Genomic DNA, 19,768 nt, shown 5'->3' with positions numbered 1-19,768 from the left:
GATCTGGACTCCTAAACAACTTAACCTCCCTGATTTCAGGAACACGGGGTTCCCAAAGCTGTGAGACCCAGCAAAAGTTGTACTCTGAGGAAAATGTATAGCCATAAATGCTTTCATTATTCTTAAAAAAGAGAGAAAGAGAAAAGGAACCTAAAAAAGAAATTGTTGAAAAAGAAAGCAAATTTGTTGAGAGGGTAAATCGAAAAGCAAGAGTTTAGGGGGGGAAAAAAGATAAATTTAAAAAAAAAAAGGGAAAGAAGGGTGCCTGGCCGGCTCAGTCAGTTAAGCGTCTGCCTTCAGCTCAGGTCATGATCTCAGGGTCCTGAGATCAAGTCCCGCACGGGGCTCTTGGCTCAGCGGGGAGTCTGCTTCTCTCTTTCCCTCCCCTCCCTTGCTCTCTCAAATAAATAAAATCTTTTTTAAATTTTTAAAAAATAAAATAAAAATTAAAAAATAATAATGTAAAAAGAAAAACTCAAGAGCTTGTTGAGGAAAACACAGCAAGGACCATCAGTTGGTCCAATGCTACTTAAACTATTCTGTGCCACAGGAAAAGAACGAAATCTCTAATTTATGTAAAGTTTTTGTGGTTTCGTTAATAGAAAAACCTGATAAAGACCGTAACAACCCAGAAGCTAAATTAACTTACCTAGATGCAAAGCTCTCAAAATAGTACCAGAATGCATTGACGAATCAAAAGAAGATTAACACTGTAAGTAAAGGTTTATTCCAGGAGCACAAAGTTTGTTTAATAGAGAATCTATCAACATAATTCATGACATTAACGAATTAAGGAGAAAAATACGATCATATCAACAGATGCTGAAAGGAATTTGATTAAATTTCAGCATCCGTTCCTTTAAAAAAAGAATCTTAATTAAAAATAGTAGTGGAATACCAGGAGGTATTATCCTAATGGTTAAACACTAAAATAATTTCAATTAAAGAACCATACAGGGATGCCTACTGACAATGTTATAATGTGTTCAAGAGGATCAAAAAAGAAGAAACCAACATTGGTGAAATATCTCTTTGCCTTTTTGATCATATGACTATGTACCTTAAAAACTCAAGAGACCAGGATAGAGAATCATTGGAATTAAAAGTAAATGGACAGTAGATAGAGAAATACATCTTCTCAAAAATTAGTACTGAGAGGGGCGCCTGACTGGCTCAGTTGGTAGAGCATGCAACACTTGATCTCGCCGGGTCGTGAGTTCAAGCCCCATGTTGGGTGTAGAGATTAGAATCTTAAAAAAGTAAATAGATAATTTTTTAAAGGGGGGAGGGATACCTGGCTGGCTCTGTCCGAAGGACATGCGACTCTTGATCTCGGGGTCATGAATTTGAACCCCACGTTGGGGGGTAGATTGCTAAAATTAAAAAAAAAAAAGCAATGGAGGGAAACCTACTCTCCTTGCTAGATATCAAAAAACACTAAAACTATTAGAATAAAATCAACATGGCTTGGTGTGTGGAGTCGTAGACAAGCCAGGGGCAGTAAGTACCAAATCTGAAAGCAAATCTTGGCACACAGGAACTTTATTATATGGCCAAAGTTGGCATTTCACCTCAATGGGAATAAATTACAGATTTTTAAAAAAATCTTTCTTTTATTAAGTAAACTACGCCCAACCTAGGGCTCAAGCTCACCACCACGAGATCAAGAGCCGCGTGCTATACCAACTGAGCCAGCCAGGAGCCCTTGATTTTTGAAAAGTAAAGTGGAACTGACAAAACTAGAAAAATAAAATAAAATTGGACTCCCATTTACACCACACAAGAAGAAACAAAAATCAGAGGGATTAAAGTGAATGTAGATGTTTAAATGAAATGAAAATCCTGCCCACCCCGCCGAAAAATCTAGAAAATATGAGTATACTTTAGTGCCTGGAAACCCAGGAACTGCAAAACAGCTAAGCAAGTTGGACTATCTGAAGAGGGAACACCTTTTAAGGGAGAGGCAAACAATCGCTTGGGGGGGGTGGATTTTTGCAATGCAGAAAACAGTAAACTATCTACAGCTGTCAAGGAGCTTGAACAAATCAGTAAGAACAACCCAACAGGAAAAATATGACACAGCCATCTAAAAAAAAAAAAAAAAAAAACAACATATTAGAGCTCTACCAGGTGAAATAGTGGCACAAGAAATTCATTGAGTGAAGAAAGTGGAATGCACAAAAGTATATAATATGATGCAATTTCGGCACAACAGTGACCAAACCCAGTGATCCTAGTGTGTACGACGCATTCGTGATAAAATTGTGTATATCCCATGCCTGTGTACTAAAGGTATTTTTCGTGGGAAATACTAACTCGTTGTCAACGAACCAACAAAAACAAACCCCAAGAAAAATAAAAATGGGCTCCAGACCCATCCCTGTATGGCACAGTAAACATTGTTAAGTGGACGCACCCATCCTTTAAGCCTCTAGGAAACCCGCCGTTGGAAGCCCCCGATAGAAAGTAGATGACCACTCTGAATTTTGTCCTCGCCGGCTTTCAGCTTTCTCCCATTCCTGGAAGCACATTTGTGTAGGTCTACCTGGTAGGAGAGTGTTTCCTGTGCTCCTCACCTCTCCCGTTAAACTGGGGAGCTCCTTGGGAGCAGGAACTCTGCCTCTCTCATAAGTGTGTCCTCACGGTGCCTAGAACGCACACAGTAGGCACATCCTAAGTGTCGTCACTGTACAGAGGGGTGTAGGCTTCCTGCCTCTCTTGCACTGTGTGATCGCAAAGACCATACAGGTGAAGGAGTGATCTAGTTGCTTGGACACTGGACGGAGAGGTCGGAGCTGGGAAGGAGGCCTGGGCAAGCCCCGAATCACCCACACCCATCACCCCCCCACTCCCTTTCCCAGAGCCCGTCCAAACGCTCGGCAAGGAACCACCCGCACGCAGGGCTCCGTGTATGATATATATTTATATATATAATTGCTCTCATTTTATTGTACTTTATCCTCTTTTTACAGTAGATCTGACACAGGCATTAAATAACTGCAGAGAAAGACCACCGGGGCGAGGACAATGCAGGACAACATGGGGACCCAAAGGGAAGAGACCTCAGACCAGCGAGAGGGAAGGAGGGAAGGGTCCATCGGAAGGTGGGGTGTGGGGGCTGCAGTGTCAGAAAAGAGATGGACAGTTAGAGAGGGCAGAAATGAAGGGCACTATCGCTCAAGAATACCAGAGGCCCCTCACGGAGCATTCTATGGACACTATGGGGTCGTTTAAAAACGCCAAGGGGTCTGAAGGAGACGGGGGGGGGGTGCCGAGACATTCAGAGCCTAGACTGAGGGGCTGTTTGCAACGTTCAGGCTGACATGCGGAGAGGGAAGGAGTTAGTGATTAGTTGATAACATGCTAAGAGAAACCAGAGAGAGGACAGTGGGGGTAGCTCTGGGCCCAGGGGGGAAAGGAGGTGAATAGTCCCAGAGCCAGCTGACGTTTCCAAGGTGGCCACTGGGGACCCAGCCAAAATGGCTGCCCCTCCCCCAGGGCTCTGGGGAAGAGTGGAACTTGAAGGATATTCTGGGAAAACAAACAGGGAGAAGTGAACCATCGGCAAAAACAAAGTGGACATTCAGCCTAGGTCAACCCCATCCCTCCGAGGAGTGCCTATTGACAGGAAGAGAATTTTCAAGAACCAACGGGGACTCCTCTTCCAGACCCTGGTTCCCAGCGCACGCCGTCACCAGAGGGTGAGAAGACAAATGTGCCAGAAAACAGGGAAAAGGCCACAGAGCCACCTCGTCCTCGATTACAAACAGTTGTCTTTCAGAGGAGGGAACGGGGGTGCAGAGGGGGTGGCGACAGGCCGGAGGAGAAGCCGGATGCGTCAAAAGCCACCAAGACAAGGACTGTGTAGGTGAACCGAGATTGTGTGTGTGTGTGTGTGTGTGTGTGTGTGTGTGTGTGTGTGTGTAGGTGGATGAGTGTGAAGGCGGGTGTGAAGGTGAGCGGGCAGGCATTTTCTACAGCTCTCTGGGGAGAGGAGGGGTGGAGACACCCCACTCACAGCTAAACCCGAACCAGAACAGCTAACTCCCCTGGGGCCGTCCCGGGATCCTGTCTCCCTGCCTCTGACCGAGCTAGAATCAGCTAGAATCGGGAGAGGAAGGCGGGGGGGAACTGAGGGCTGGGAATCACAAATGGCTGTCAGGCTGGGTTCACAAGTAAAGAAAAAGGGCGTGAGGCTCCAACAAGTCATAGCTCTGTTATAAAAAATACCTTTGGGGTGGGTGAGGGAGGGATCAGGCAGGGTCAGGGACATTCCAGAAGCATCCATAGGAAAGAGGTGGGGGCAGGAGGAAGGGGCCTCAGGTTTTGTTGATGCGGAGTTTGAAGGCCACGCGGCCGGCGAATTTGTCTCGCTCGTCATCCGTGGCGATGTTGGCGGCATTGATCCGGCATTCCACGTTCACCTCCACGTTGGGGGTCACGTTCAGGAACTTCACGGCCACCAGGGGCTGCGTGTAGTTCACCTGGGCCAGAGGAGGAGAGCAAAGGTCCAGGCCCGTGGCAACTCAGCCTCCTCCCCAAGGACCCTGCTCCCCTTGGGGAGCCGCCAGTCCGGGCCTCCCACCGGGACTTACATGGAACTTTTTGCCATAGTAGGGGAAGTACATGAGGTCGATGTTGCCGTTGGCAGGGAACATGACAAAGCTGCCGAGATTCTCAGCATCTTCATCTCTCTGTGGGGGCGCAGAAGGGTGGGGGAGAGCATGTTGGGGCGCGAGGAACCCGAGAGCTCTCCAGACGTCCCTCTGTTCTTCCTTCGCCCCCAAATAATTTCTGTCTCAGATCAGTTTCCCCTGGGCTGTGAGCCTGTATGTGTGTGTGTTTGCCTGTCTCCTCCATCAGACTTGGAAGTCCTGAAGGGCGCTAATGAGACTGAAAGCCGTGCACTACACTCCCACACCGAGTTCTTACCCCCGTCTCAGGAATCGGTTTCTGGAGCGGATCCGAGAGAGAGAACAGATAAATGAGTAAGGGCTCAGGAGGCAGGGGAGGGGGGAGCGGTGTGAGCGAAGAGGGACAGAAAGTTTCTAGAGAGGACAGACGTGGGGTCCAGGGACACTGAGTGGCGGCGGGTGGGGCTAACTACCAGACACCTGGAAAGAACTGAGGAAGGAACAGGTGAGCTGCAGGAGCGAGAGTGGAAGTCACGGTCATCAGGGACTAGACGAGAAAGTGGAAGGATTAGGGATAGAAGCCAGGGGCCAAGGCTTGGGTGGAGTCAGGGAGGTGGGTGTCTATCCACACAAGAGCGAGCTCCTGCATCCTAGAGAGAAGCAAGCGGGGTGGGGGCCCCTTGGGAATTCGAGCCACAGTGGCACCCACTCTTACCCCCTTGTCCCTATAGTGAAGGGGCCTCTGAGAACAAAGAAGACGGAGAGATCAGTGAATTAGGTGGAAACCACGAAGGGCACGCAGGTGGGCAGGTGGGCAAGGCCCGACACACTCACCTTCCCCACACAGGTAACATTCATGCTCTGATTGGCTCCGGCGTAGAAGTTGATGACCTGGAGGGAGGAGAGAGGGATGAGCTAGAGAGAGGAGACTGTCAAGACACAAGTATCCAGTCTTCCCTCCACACACCCCAGCCTCCGACGGCCCCGTCTCTCCTGTTCTCCCAGCCACTCAAACATCCAAAAATCTCTCCAGCATCCAGTAGCCCCAGTGCAAGAGAGCATCTGCCAGCAGAGGGTGGCCCCGGCCCCCTCCTCCTTGGTCCTCCCCGGTGACCACAGTCACACGTACCCGGTTCATCTTGATGAAGACACAGGGCTGCCCAGTGCTGTACCCGTAGTGGGTCGGGTCCCCGATGCCAGAGCAGTTGCCCAGCTGGGTTCGGTTGAACTGGCAGGCACGCTTCGGGTAGTTGAGAACTCCATTATCCGGCTGTTCATAGTAGCGCCCAGGGCGGCACACGTCATTCTTTTGGGCTTGGATGGAATCGTTGTAAGCTAAGGAGGTGGGAGAGAGAGGGTCATGGGCCCGCTGTTCTGCCTCCTGGGTCCCCCAGTCCCCTGCCCGAGCTCCCGCACAGCCACACTCACGCTCCAAGAACTTGTTGAGCTTCTGAACGTGCTGGTCCCAGCTCTCAGTGTCACTGACGTTGACAATGACATCAAGATTCTCCGTCTTGGGGCGAATCATCAAGCCTAGAGCCGACAAAGGCAGGAGGGGAGAATATAGAGGGACCACACACAGAGTGAAGAAGATGGACATAGGGGAGCAGCAGGGTGATGCACGGATGGGGTGAAGGTGTGAGATCGTCTTCCCAGGAGGAAGATCTCCCGGGGAATAGACAGCGCCTCCCCAGGTCACAAAGCTCTCCGCCGCAGGAAACGGGAAGAAAGGCGGACTTCGAGCACTCCCTTGCCCGTGGCAACTGGGCCACCAGAACCAAGCCTCTGGGAACTGTGAGTTCCTCCTGGGCTTGTAAGTTCTTGTTTTTGGAGGCTTGGGGGGCACAGGGCCAGTTCATGGCGGGTGGGGAGCGAGCATCACTCACCCGGTGTGGCCAGTCGGTCCTGGTACTTGGGGGTATGGTCAGAGACAGTCTGCAGCATGACCCACATGGTGAGGGTGAACAAAGCCGTGAGGAAGCCATAGAACACGAGGTAGAAAAGGAGGATAAAGGCTAGGGAGGAGGAAATGAGGTCAGCAGGTTCCAAGGCTCCCGGGACGACCTCGCCTATCCCCACACACCCGTCTCCCACTCTGAGGTTCAGCACGGGGACGGGTCACAGAGTCTTGGGGACATCTTAGAGCCTTCCCTTGGGAGCCAAAGGAGACAAGCTGGAAACAGGCAGTTGCGTCTGGCTTCCAGCCATGGCTCCCAGCCCCCTCCGGTCCTAAGGCACATTGAAGCCCAACCTTGCGGAGGCCACAAGAGACCTAAATTCTCGTTGCTGGGACAACCCCAAGTATAGGCCACAGTCATTTTGCATCAAATTATGTTCCCAACTTCTCGACCATTCATGGCCCTGAAAAGGCACCACATCTGTGATTGCTGCTTTGGTGCTCGTGCTTTAAGCCGTCCATCCAGAAAAAGGACTTTGTACACCGCCGCCATTCACAACTAAACTCTCACCCCATCTCTCAGACTACGGACCCTCACACTCAAACAGCAAAGCCTTCTCTCCCCCGGCACCCCACACAAGTCAGACCTTGCACGCGAATCCTGTCTACCGAGGACATCTCTCAGAGCTGTCCAGAACCTTCAACAGTCACCCCACCCCAAATTCACACACAGCTCCCAAGGCAGAGGTGGAGAGTAAAGGTGGACCATCCCAGAGTCTTCCAGACAGAGAGCAGGTGCTTGCTGGATGGACACGGAACTCCGTCACTCCTCAGCCTACTGTGTCTGCTGTTGCCACCACCCAGGACCCCCAGTCCTTCCATCTCAGAAGACACATTGAACCATGACGCTTCTCCAGATTTCCCCAAGCAGTCAGGGACCCCTCCAATCCCAGGGGCTGGACTTCCAGTGCCCCCCCCCCAGGCAAGGACTGCACTGGACCCACCTCCAGAGCCCCTGGTGGGGGGTGCTGATAGGAATAGTGTGCAATCAGCATGGATGAATTGCAAACTGTGTCACACAGGGTCCCCCATGCTTTGACTTCCCTGCTTCACAATCCCTTCTGGAAGATTGCCACCCCTCACCTGCACTCAAGCCCAGCACCAGACCCCCCCGACTAGAGACAACTCCCTCCACACACCTCGAGTCCCGCTATGGGTTGGGGAGGTCCCAAGGCACCCCAACCCCATAGACACGCTCTGCCGGATGATGTACGCGTCTCACCACCGCTAGCATCTACTCCTCCCTCCGCCTGAGACATCTGAGCCGAACATCCAACCTCCAAAACCTCCCAGGGCCACCCCTCCCCACCCGCCCCCCACCCACAAAGCAGCCACAGAAAGCTCCAAACGCTCAGCAGTGGGATACTGACAACTTCCGCTGTGAAGAACCCCCCCACACACCCCCCCACCCTTCCAAGACCCGCCCCCTCATGAATGTTCCCAGGGTCCAGGGGATGGGCACGAGCTAAAAATAGACGGGCTTGGCTAGCTAGTGAGAGCCGGAGGGAGGGAAGGGGCGCTCTTCTGGGGAAGGCGGGGGGCGACCGTGCGGAGCGGACCTGCCCCGAGAGGGAGCGCGAGCGCCACGGCGCGGCCACGCGCGCACGGCCCGCGACCCCCCGCGCGAGGGGGCTCCGCGGGGGGCGGGAAGGCGGCGGTGACCTACTTTCGCCGCCTCCGCAGCGGCCGGCCGGGGAGATTAGACTGGCGATTCGGCCCCCTCCCAGGCCAGAGCCCGGCAGGGGGGCCGGACGCCGGGGACCCGGGAAGGAAGCTGGGGCCGAGCCGGCGGGACCCGGTGCCCCACCACCCCGGCGTCGCCCGGCGGACCCCCGCCCCGCCCCTCGCGCGGCCCGCCCTGCGTACCCCAACTGGTGCCGGTGCGGCCCATGAACTGGTGCGTCCTCGGGTTCCACACGAACTCCTTCCACTCCTCAACCACCTGCCCGCAGCTCTTCTTCTCCTTCTGGATGACCATCTTGGCAGCGGGGGACGAGTCCCGCGCGGGGCGGGGGGCTGCGGAGAAGCTGGGGTGCGGCGCGCAGAAGCCCCCCCCCCCACGCTCCGGAACGCGCGGGGAGCAAAGGCAGCGGGGGCGAGGGAGACCCTCCTCAGCTAGGCAGCGGCTGCAAATTCCGGGGCGCACGGCCACGCGCTGCGGGGTACTGGCAGCGCGGCGTAGGATGCACGAATCCTAGGCCCCCCAGCTACGATGAAAAGGGGGACTGTCAGAGCAGGGGAGGTTAGAAAGGGGAAGGGGTGCAGTGCAGCCTCACCCCCCAAACCTTCTAGAAACAAAATGAAAAGGGATGCAAAAATAGACGGCTGCAAAACCGGAGCGAAACGCAGAAAAAATAGGGGTGCAAGGAGGCCAGGGAGGGGTGGGGGAGGGGGCTGCCCCGAAATCCGAGATGCAAAGAGGCTGTGGAGAGGGGCCGGGTGACCGCTCAAGGCTCTTCCGCCAAGCGGAGACCGCCACACCAGTGGCGGCTCGGCCGCGGGGGTGGGGCAGGGACGCGCAATTGGGGGACAGCCAGGGATGGGGGTCCCCCAGGCGGAGGCTCCGCTCCTCAGCAGTGCGGGGCCGGCGGTCGCGGCGCGCAGTCTTTATACTCGGCGGCGGGGGGGGGGGGGGGGGGGGGGGGAGGGGGGTGTCCGCCCCCTTCCCACCCCCAGAAGCCCCGCCTCCTCGCCGCTGGCCCGGGCGACCTCATACATATGCAAATATGGAGAGAGGGATTGGGTCCGCCCCCCTGCCGCCTCTTCAGCACCCGGAGGTCTCTCCCCTCCCCCCACCCCAGGTACTGGACGGGATCAGGTGGATGGAGGGGCTGGAGGGCGTGTCGGGGCGGAGTAGAGGGAAAGATAACCCCGGAGAGACGTAGAGCTGGAGAGGGAAGCCGTTCTGTGCTGAGAAGGGGCCCCAGGCCGGCCGTTGGAGACTAAGATCCGGAGACGGACAGGGCCAAATGTGAGAGGAATAGTGAAAGCGCCAGAGACCAGGACAAACAGTAGGCACTAGGGCTAGACCAGGCCACACAGAGATGGACAGAGGGTCACCACAGGACGGAAATCCCCCTTGGGGAGCAGCTACCACCCACCCAGCACCCCCATACCTCCTTCACAAGTTCCACAGCCCCTGGTCCTCTCCAAGCCTAGAAGCTTCCCTATGTCCCCACCCACCCTCTGGGCGAAGCCCTTCCCGACACCACATTCCCATTCCCGGGCCCTAGCATTGCCCTGAGACCCCAGCCCTGGACCCAGGTGTGCTCAGGTGTTGTGTGTCCCCACCCGCCTCCCCGTATCTGAACTCCCCCTTCCCCATTTGCCCATTTGGATCGACAAACATTTATTGAGTACCTACAAGAGACCTTATGCAACTCTAGCCCTGGGGAGGCAAAGTCACGGTTCTCCTGGGGCTCAAGAGACCCACAGACTAGTAGGGGGGGTACGAGAGCCCCTACAGACCTCGACTTAAGAATCATTATCTGTTACTTTTCATCTCTCTTCAGATCTTGTCACTTTCCCTTGGAGAAGTGTTTCTTCCCCTTTCAACTATCACCCAATATCCTTGGCTCTAGTCCTCAACCATGCCTATTCCGGCTGTCAACCTCCCCCTGGAATGCTCTCCCCCACCTCCCCCTGAGCCTAGCTTCATGAACTTGGGGTCTGCTCAAACAAGGCTGGTGCTCAGAATAGCCTTGCGCTTGGTTTAGTGCCCTGCTGTCACTCTCTTGTAACTCTTCATAATTTTATCTTTGAACTTGTAATTTGCAAGTGAAGTCCAATGGGACAATGGAGTGTGCGTGTGAGCAGAGGAGATGCAGGTAACATGCCATTCGTGAGGCTCCCTGGGCACAGACCCACCACACACGGGAGCTCAGCGAGATTCAAAGCCGGGACGAGGTAAGCATGTTATGCATACACCTGAACCACTCGGGGTGCTGACCACTGAGAGGCCACACTTTATGTTCGAAGCAGACCTTGCTTGGAACACAGAAAGAAGGCAGAGGTGTTCTAGAAGACATGGGTGATTGAGGCGTCTTATTCTACCCTTTCTCTGTCGTGCAAGCTACGTCCTGATTGAGCCAACCATTTCTGCAAGCCAGGATGACATGGAAGGAAGGGGAGCGCTGAGTTGCCCATAATTCCTTTTCCGTTCAGTCCTTCTGTGCTCATCAGAAAGCTGAAGGTAGAAAAATGGTAGTTTTTCTTTATTTCAAACAACGTTAAATAGCAAAAAGTCCCATGAGAATTTGAGGAAGGAACACCAGAAGAAAAGGAAAACATTTTCTTTTTCGGTGCCGTGACTGGCCCTTTTCCCCTGCTTTTTGAACAAGGGATCCCACATCTTGGTTGTGCACTGGGTCCTGCAAATTATACAGCTGGCTCTAAGCAGGCTCTGGATTAATTTTCTCAAGATACAGTTTTAATTAGGCCACTCCTCCCCTCATAGGTCTTCAATGGCTTCCTGTTAGCCTGCAGGATGGAGTTCTGATTCTTTTGTCTTTCCTTCGGGACATTCCACAATCGAGACCCAGCCTGTGTGTCCCCAACCTCCTTTCCCACTAGGACCCAACTCGTCCTCCACTGGAGCTGAGCCGGCCACTCCCAGGACAAACTGTGCTTACTCCTGGCTTCACACCTTTGTCCATTTCACTCCCTCATGCTGGAAGACAGCCCACCCTTAGGAGTCCAGCCCCGACTCCCATTCATTCGTTCAGTGCGTAGCTAATGAGCAGTTACTTAGAGCCAGGCACTGTTCTGGTCCCTGTGCTCCTGGGACACTCCCATTCCAATAACTAATAAAACCCAGCAAACAAATGAAACAATGCATTATAATATTATGCAGGAAAAATAAAACAGCATGATGTGCCAGAGAGCCCCCGGATGGTCCAGGAGGGCCTTACCAAAGAGCTTAAGGGTCAGCGTGGGACCCGACTAACCCAAAGGAGCCACAGGGACCTGTAGGAGAAGACTCTTCCTTCCAGGAGGAGGAAGATTAGTGCAAAAGCTGCCCTTCGATGAAGGAAGGCAAGACCCAGAGATCCAAGAGGGAGGCAGGAGCCAAACCATACAGGTCAAAGGGCGTCGTCTGGATTTTTTTTTTTTTAAGATTTTATTTATTTATTTATTTGACAGAGAGATAGAGAGCACAAGTAGGCAGAGAAGCAGGCAGAGGGAGAGGGAGAAACAGGCTCTTCACTGAGCAGGGAGCCCGATGCGGGGCTCGATCCCAGGACCCCGGGATCATGACCTGAGCCGAAGGCAGCTGCTTAACCAACTGAGCCACCCAGGTGCCCCGTAGTTTGGATTTTAATCCAACCATCACAGAAGCAATTCTAGGGTTTTAAGCAGAGGAGTGATGTGATGAGAGTTCATGAAAATCACCAGGGCTGCAGCGTGGAGCGTGGACCACGGGAAGCAAGGAGGCCAGGGGGGAAGGCTTCTCAGGAGGCTGTGCAGGAGATACGGAAGTTCTAGATGAGGGGAGCAGGTTTACAGGTGGAGACACGAGGAAAGGTTCGGGATGGAAGGACCATCACAGGAACAATGGGGGTGACAGAGAGAGAGGAGTCAAGTCTAATGCCTGGGTTTTTGTCTGGAGTAACTGGGCTGAAAGCTCAGACTTTGAGCATTTTGTGAACAGGCCTTTGTCTTAGACTCTTCATATATCCAAGCAACCCACGGAGCTACGGAAGACGAAGTCTGGTTGCTGAATTGTGCTTCAACATGGAATGGCTCCTTCTAGAAACCGCGGGGGGGGCAACTTGCCCTTTCTTTCATCAGGCAAGGAGCCTTGGAATGAGCCAGGCTCCATCCGGAGAGATGAGGCCTGGAAGCGACCCTCAACACACAGGGCCTGGCAAACACAGGCCTGGGGAGAGCCTCCAGACCGCTGGCTCAGTCTCCATCCTATACACGGGCTCCCTCGGAAAAGAATGAATGTCTTCCGTGCATTTCAGGGTGAGGCCGAAGGTACCTGTTGCACCCATGTACATCTTCTTCTCCTATAGGTGCGGGTCAGCATGAAGGGGGGCGGGAGGGAGCATGCTACCAAATGCAGCATCAGTGTTCACAGGGAAATATGGTAAGGAAGGGGTGGGGGTCAAAGAGCCATTACAAACCGGGGCGCCTGGGTGGCTCAGTCATTAAGTGTCTGCCTTCGGCTCAGGTCATGATCCCAGTCCTGGGTTCGAGCCCCACATGGGACTCCCTGCTCCGCGGGAAGCCTGCTTCTCCCTCTGACCCTCCCCCCTCTCATGTGCTCTCTCTCTCTCTCTCTCATTCTTTCTCTCAAACAAATAAATAAAATCTTTTTAAAAAATTGTTTTTAAAGATTTTATTTATTTATTCATGAGAGACAGAGAGAGAGAGAGAGGCAGAGGCAGAGGGAGAAGCAGACTCCCCGCCAAGCAGGGAGCCCGATGCGGGACTCGATCCCAGGACCCTGGGATCATGACCTGAGCTGAAGGCAGACGGACGCTTAACTGGCTGAGCCACCCAGGCATCCCAAATTTGAAAAATGCTTTAAAAGATGGTAAATTGTGGGGCACCTGGGTGGTGCAGTCGGTTGAGCGTCCGACTCTTGGTTTCATCTCAGGTCATGATCTCAGGGTCGTGAGATCGAGCCCCGCATCGGGTTCTTCACTCAGCTCAGAGTCTGCTTGTGTTTCTCTCTTCCTCTGCCTCTCCCCCCTGTAGAGCTTATGTGCTCGCTCGCTCTCTCTAACAAATAAAATTAATCTTTTTTTTTTAAGATGGTAAATTGTATGTTATGCCACAGTTGGGGGGAAAAAAAAAGGAGACAAACACAGATGTTCTGCCACTGACCAGACCAAGCCCCCCGGCTCCTCAGCGGGACCTACAAGGCCACTTACCACATGGCCCAAGGAGCCTCCTCAGTCTGCCCTCACCCCGTCTGAGCCGACCCTGCACACCCTTCCTCGTCTTTTATACGGGCAGGCTCAGACTTCTATTCCAAGAACTATGCATGAGGTTAATGATAGCGATGGAAGCAACATCTCTCATATACTGAACACTTACTAGAGGCCAAGCTCAGGGCTAGGAATCTGGTCCGCATGACTCATCAAATCTTCACAGCAAGCCTTGGAGTAGAGTAACTTTCCCATTTTGTAGATGGGGAACATGAAAAGTCAAGAGATTTAGGCGTTTGTTCAAGTTCAAACGTTCAATGGCTCACCTCTTTGATGATCCTTGGTAGAACTCGAAGCCAGTTTCCCTGGCCCTTCACAGGGATCTCTATTCAAGCATTGCCCATGTCTCTCTACCTTTCTCCCAAGACTCTGGGTCTCCAGGACCAAGAGTGAGTCTTACTCATCTTCGGGGTCCCTGTGGACTACCTGACACAGAGCTTGGCGTATGGTCAACAGCCAATATTCGATGCTTAAAAGAAGGGAAAGGAGAGGGAGGGAGAAGGGGAAGGAGGGAGGGAAGAAAGAGGCAGCGCGCAGGGTGGAGTGAGTGGGTGGACCAGGCCTGGAGGCTGCAGGGTATGCTGCCAAGCTCCGGAAAGGTTTGTAGGGGTGTGGGAGAGCCAGAGAACACTGGGCAGGCACTGAAGGTGCCCTTGGTGGGGGCCTGGCAGCCTCTGTGTCAAAGCAAAGTCAGTCTTAATGAAAGAGTGTAGACAGCTCTGGACGGTAATCAGGAATCCTGGAATCTAGGGCAAACCGGAGAAAGAGAGGTTGGGGGCGCGGTGTCCTGGACAGGGTGGGGTGCAGGGAGGAGAGAAAAGCCAGTCCCTGGGAGAATCCTCAGGGACAAAAGTTCAGGAGGTTGCTGCTCAGGACCACCCCTTGATGGGGACCCAGGTGTGTTTAGGGTCCTTTAACCCTCCCCACTGGCTCACACCTGAGGCCCCCATGGGACTGGTTTCTTTTCATTATTCAGGTCTTTGCTCAAGTGACACTGCCTTAGAGAGGCCATCCCTGACCACCCGGCCAATGCATGCCCGTCTACCACTGTCCTCGCTTACGTTACAGGATCTTATTCCCTTCACGGCACTAACTGCTATCTGAAATGATCTTCCTTACTTGTTTGCCACCGCCCCCATACTGTAAGCTCCATAAGAACAGGGATGATGAGGGCACCTGGATGGTGCAGGCGGTTTCCTTAAGGCTCCGATTCTTGGTTTTGGCTCAGGTCCATGATCTCAGGGTCGTGGGATCGAGTCCCACGTCGGGCTCCACGCTGAGCATAGAGTCCACTAGGGTTTCTCTCTCCCTTTCCCTCTGATCCTCCCTGACTCGTGCTCATTCTCTCTCTCTCTCTCTCTCTCTCAAATAAGAAAAAGAAAAGAAAAGTATAGGGATTGTGTCTTTTTTCATCAATGCATCCTCAGTGCCTAGAACAGTGCCTGGTACACAGTAGGTGCTCAGTAAATATCAGCTGAATGGACATATCCAATGGCTCAGGCAGACCCCAAACATTGCCCAGGGGACCAGAGTTGCATTTGGGCTTCCTGGCCCTGCCCGGGGCTCTCCAGAACACTCCACCTGCTGCTGGAGGCCCCTGTAGACCAGCAAAGTCAAGATTGGGAGGGTCCAAGGAGAAGCCTCGGCTTTGTGTCTTCCAGCCCCAGAGACTCTCCTGGAGCCTCCTTACCCTGGGGTCATTTAGGTCCTGGCTGATCCCTGCAGAAGGAGACAGCGGGTCCAGTGAGTGACTCACCCTGTTGCCAGGGGGACTGGTAGGAAAATCATTTTAAGAAGCCAGGAGGCTGGGATCCCCATGGGTTCTGGAGATGGGGGATGGGTCAACAGCTCTAGAGAGGGATGAGGATTGAGAGGCGGGGACTGAGGGATGAAGCCCCAGGGCTCCCTAGGGGGCTGGAGGTCTGGGCTTGAAGGCTTCCCAGGAAGCTAGGGGCTGAGACAGGAGGGTGCCTGCCCTGGGTAGGGGCTGGGGAACCAGGATTCAGCAGAGGTCTGGGGGCTGAGGCCTGAGTCACCATATTCTTTGAAGGCAGAGATATTCCTGAATCTGTCTGTTTTTCCCAGCTGGGACCAGCATAAACCAGCTCTTGTTTAATGGAGTAGAGACGAATTCGTCTGGGAATGCAGCAAGTGGACCAAGACCAGGAGTGATGCAGGCTGCTTCGCCCCAGGCTCCACTCCTTTTTTCTCTCTCCCGGCTGTTTCCACCCTTTTTCCCAGAACCCCTGCCCCGCTGTCTCCACGGCTCTCTCACACCCCCTGCTGCTTCTTCCTTGCACAGCAGCGGCCCATCTCAGGGACCGGAGAATTCCATTGCTTCCCTCCCCTCTGGACCTCTCAGGACCAGCCTCGGCATGAGAAAGCTGACCTTCCTTTATGGCGCTTACTGGGTTTCCAATCATCCACTTACTTGTGGGTCTTTGCTGGATGCCTGCCTCCCCCGGGGGAACCGTGAGCGCTCAGAGGCCAGGAACCTGGGTCGCTTGTACTCATCAGGACAACCCACTGCTCAGCAGGGCGCCTGGTACACTGCAGGCACCCAGTGAATACTCGTTGAATAAATGAATGAGCGACATTCAAGGAGATTCTTAGGTGGGGATTTAATGGGTGGTGCCAGGGCTATTGTTTGGGCCCTGGGGACAGCTGTGAGTCCAGATGTCCTGACTTCTGCTCAGGGCCCGGTCCATGTCCAGCTTCTGGCCTTGTGCCCAAAGGCCATCCAAGCAAAAGGAGGCCGAAGAGCCCTCTCCTAGAGGGAGGGGGCACGGAGGGGGCCTTAGGGCAGCTTGGACCCACAGGCTGCCCCCCACTTTCCCAGCTCACTGCCTCAAGTTTCTTTTAAAGCACTTTCTCCCACTGCCCTTTATCCCTTCTCTTCTTGTGGCCTCTCTTCTCCCTTTCCAGAAGTTTCCTTCCCCTAAAACCACACGCTTGCCTGTCCTTTCCTTTCCCTCTAGCTGTTTCCAGTGGTGTGCTGAGGAACACGAAAGTCCCCGTCTTACCTGGCAGAGCCCCCAGGAAGAGGCGCCCCTGCGGCTGGACCCAGAGCTTGAGGAGGGAGGCAAGGTCCAAGTCCAAGGCAGGTAAAGCAAGGATCTCCTTCTTAGACCCCTGGCTCAAGACCACCCCGGATGCAGCCAGCTTCAGCTGAAGAGGGAGTCCCAAGACCAGGGGCAGATCCAGCTCTGGCCCCAACCCAGAGGACAGCACCACCTTCTGCAAAGTGTGCAGAAAAGGGATTGAGGGGGTGCGCATGGAAAGAATGAACCGCATCAACTCCCTGGGGCCCCATCCCTTTCTGCCTCAGTGAGGCCTCTGTGCTCTACCTTCTGTCTGCCGACCATTTCAATCACCTAAATGCTGCCTCGATTTCCCTGGCTTGATAGTCCATAAAACCACACCTCTCCCCAGTCAATACAATCTAGATAAAAGCCATTTATAGGGGTGCCTGGCTGGCCGACTTCATAGAGCATGCGACTCGATCTCGGGGTTGTGAGTTGGAGCCCCATGTTGGGTGTAGAGTCCTTAAAAATAAAATCTAATAAGTAAATAAATAAATAAAATATCATTTGCTTGCTGTAGGCAACTTCAGGATGTGTCTCTGCCCACCCCCCCACCTTAAGCTTTCCTAACATTGACAACTTGGAGGCCCCCCCTGCTCCCAGGCTCCACTGAATACAGGCAGCGCCCACTTACTTGATCCTGGAGGTGGAGGCTGAGCCTAGAAGGGTTTTCTGGGGTCCCAAGGGCAAGGAGGTGGCCGGAGCCTGCTGCCAGCTGGAGTCCCAGGTCCAGAGAAAAGGCCCAGGGCTCGGCATGAGGCTGGGGAATGTCTGGGGAGGGGGGAGAAGTGATCCCCCTGAGGACTCAAGGCTGGGGACTCATGGAGGGAGGCAGCGAGCGCTGCGAGGGAGAAGGGGAAGGCAGACCCAGAGCTGGCCGTGCAGGGAAAAACAGCCTTTACCTTGGAGATTGAATTCTGCACGAGTCCCTGGCGGGAAGAACGTCCCAGGTTGGGATTCGATGGCACAGCTTCTGAGGCTGCTACTAGAAGCAGATCCGGAGGTCTGGGCCTGTGGGTCCAGCCAGTTACCCCGGCGCAGGCAGCCATCCAAGGCAGGGACCAGCTGGAGCCGGTGGAGGGAAGGGAAGACACGGGGATGTGGCCTTCAAGACATCAGAGCCCCTCCCCACCCTCAGTTTACTCCGCTGTGAGTCACAAGCACTTGGCCTCTCCCACGTAGCGCTCTCTCTCTCTCTCTCTCTCTCTCTCTCTCTCTCTCTCTCTCGCTCAAAGTGTGGCCTTGGACCCCCACCGTCCCCCAGCCAGCCACACTTCAACAGCTTTGGTTGGTCCCCAGCCCTGTGATGCAGTTACCGGCAAATGGAGGCTGGAGACTGGGAACAGGAGTCCCCCCAGTGCAATTCTGACGATGGGCTGGGGTTTGCTGGCCAGGGGCCCAGAGACCTGTCTCAGGCGCAGCACCTCCTCCCTGTCCACACTCAGTAGCAGCGAATCATCAAGGATCTTCACTTCCACCTGCAGGGAGGAAGGAGCGGAGCCCAATCAGAACCCCTGGGGCCTGCCTCCACCACTTTCTTCTTCAGAAGCAGCCAAGTATAGCAGAAAGAACATGGACTCGTGGAGTCAGCTAGCATCCTTGGCTCACTCGGGCCGTGAGCCTCAGAAATCCCATCCGGAAAACCGGGGACAAGCATAGCAACTCCATGGAGGTTTTGTGCAGATTGAATAAGGTGACAGTGGGAGAGGGATGCCTAAAAACTCCTTTCTGTTCCCCTTCTGTGGACTAGCTCGGGACACCCCTCCCCTCGGGACCGGATCTGGTTTACCTGGTGCCACCTGCCATCGTCCAGCCGGGGCCCCGCGCCCACTGTAAGCTGGGCCAGCTGATTGTGCAGCTGGATCTCAGACCTGCCATCTCGAAGTCCTAGCACAAACCAGTCATCCTTTGGGTTGGTATCGCCATAAAAAATCACTCCCTCTGAATCCCAGGTTCGAAGCTCAAAGGAGGAAGAGCTTCTGGAAGGACAGAGAAGGAAAGACTGTGTATGGGGCATGCCCTCTGGGGGTAAAAGTGGGGTAGGGGAGGCTGAAGGACTGGGAGAAGATCCGAGGGAGGGAAGGTAGGATCGGGGACCCCGTCAAGGGGCTAGGTCAACCTCATACTTCCTGATCTTGGTGAAGTCAAAAGTCATGATGCTGATGGGCTCTCGTCCTGAGCCATTGCTGAGGTGCACAGCAGGGGGGTCCTGGACCCTCTGTCCACGAGAGAAAACAAACAAGGTAGAGCGAGGATGGACGAGGATGGACGGAGAGGTGGGGGGGGGGAACAAGGCAGAAGCTGAGCCAAGTGCAGCTCACTTAGTCCCGCATGCGGGCTGAGCACCCCATGCCGACAGCCGCACCTGGGTGGAGACAGCCTGTCTCGGGGCCTGTCCCTGGTCGCTGGGAGGTGGAAGCAGTAACAACAGCAGTGACAGCCATCGTGGCGATGTGACCAGCGGGCCTCTGCCCTCCATGGTCAGCTGCAGTCCTCTCTGTGACTCAGAGAGCTCTGGGGAGAATGTGTGGGGGCAGGCAGCCTTTCTGTAGTTGGTGTTGGGTTAAAGGTTGCCCCGGAGGGAAGAAGGGGGGCAGGAGACCGGGCACTGACCCTCTGGCCCCTCTGACCCCTCTGAGGACAACTCCGGGGGAGGGACAGAGTTCCTCCACTACACTCCCCCTGCTGGGAAAGTGTATCAGCTCGGACAGGATGCCCCAATTCCCCGCTCCTCCTCTAGAGCCTGACCTGGGTCCTTGAAGCCTTCTGCCCACCAGGGGAGGCTGCCTCTGCGGGCCTGAGGTCCAGGAACAATCCTGCCCTGCACCCCAAGGAGCATCCTCTGTCAGAACTACAGCTGAGGGGCACCTGGGTGGCTCTGTCGGTTAAGCATCTGCCTTGGACTCAGGTCATGATCCCGGGGGTCCTGGGATCGAGCCCCACCTGCTCAGTGGGGAGCCTGCTTCTCGCTCTCCCTCTGCTCCTCCACCCCCCTCATGCTCCCTCTCCCAAATAAATAAATAAATCCTAAAAAAAAAAAAAAGGAACTACAGCTGAGACCCGCGATACTAAATATCCAGCTGGGTGAGTCTGGTCAAGTCATTCCACTCATGGTGCTTGTTAGTGTCCTTGTTCATAAAATGTGAAAAATAGTAC

The 19,768-nt window shown here is 54.2% G+C and overlaps 2 protein-coding genes across 2 annotated transcripts; both read right to left on the bottom strand.

The window, feature by feature from the left end:
* Positions 1 to 2,910: 2,910 nt before the first annotated feature.
* ATP1B2 (ATPase Na+/K+ transporting subunit beta 2) lies at positions 2,911 to 9,186 on the bottom strand. The gene is made up of 7 exons (XM_027568531.2): positions 8,458 to 9,186; positions 6,521 to 6,649; positions 6,063 to 6,167; positions 5,764 to 5,969; positions 5,469 to 5,525; positions 4,596 to 4,694; positions 2,911 to 4,484 (listed from the first exon to the last, which is right to left on the bottom strand). The coding sequence occupies exons 1-7, from the start codon at positions 8,567 to 8,569 to the stop codon at positions 4,320 to 4,322; spliced, it is 873 nt and encodes a 290-aa protein (XP_027424332.1). The 5' UTR covers positions 8,570 to 9,186; the 3' UTR covers positions 2,911 to 4,319.
* Positions 9,187 to 16,118: 6,932 nt separating this feature from the next.
* SHBG (sex hormone binding globulin) lies at positions 16,119 to 19,572 on the bottom strand. Its single transcript, XM_027568508.2, has 8 exons — positions 18,978 to 19,572; positions 18,739 to 18,830; positions 18,402 to 18,591; positions 17,929 to 18,090; positions 17,515 to 17,677; positions 17,247 to 17,383; positions 16,553 to 16,766; positions 16,119 to 16,299 (listed from the first exon to the last, which is right to left on the bottom strand). The coding sequence occupies exons 1-8, from the start codon at positions 19,089 to 19,091 to the stop codon at positions 16,151 to 16,153; spliced, it is 1,221 nt and encodes a 406-aa protein (XP_027424309.1). The 5' UTR covers positions 19,092 to 19,572; the 3' UTR covers positions 16,119 to 16,150.
* Positions 19,573 to 19,768: the final 196 nt, after the last annotated feature.

The sequence above is a fragment of the Zalophus californianus genome, chromosome 16 (assembly GCF_009762305.2).
Source record: "Zalophus californianus isolate mZalCal1 chromosome 16, mZalCal1.pri.v2, whole genome shotgun sequence".
NCBI lineage: Eukaryota > Metazoa > Chordata > Mammalia > Carnivora > Otariidae > Zalophus > Zalophus californianus.
Note: the sequence above shows the minus strand (reverse complement) of the source record. Positions and strands in the feature narration are given on the sequence as shown.

What these genes read in the sequence shown, in the direction of transcription:
- ATP1B2 (XM_027568531.2), bottom strand. Translation starts at nt 8,569, where the DNA reads ATGGTCATCCAGAAGGAGAAGAAGAGCTGCGGGCAGGTGGTTGAGGAG. An exon ending in TCTTCATCAAGATGAACCGG is followed by an intron (nt 5,526 to 5,763) that starts GTACGTGTGACT and finishes TCCTCCCTCCAG; the next exon opens with GTCATCAACTTCTACGCCGG. An exon ending in ACTATGGCAAAAAGTTCCAT is followed by an intron (nt 4,485 to 4,595) that starts GTAAGTCCCGGT and finishes CCTCTGGCCCAG; the next exon opens with GTGAACTACACGCAGCCCCT.
- SHBG (XM_027568508.2), bottom strand. Translation starts at nt 19,091, where the DNA reads ATGGAGGGCAGAGGCCCGCTGGTCACATCGCCACGATGGCTGTCACTG. An exon ending in TCTCCAGCCTCCATTTGCCG is followed by an intron (nt 17,678 to 17,928) that starts GTAACTGCATCA and finishes CACCGGCTCCAG; the next exon opens with CTGGTCCCTGCCTTGGATGG. An exon ending in GCCTCCACCTCCAGGATCAA is followed by an intron (nt 16,767 to 17,246) that starts GTAAGTGGGCGC and finishes CACACTTTGCAG; the next exon opens with AAGGTGGTGCTGTCCTCTGG.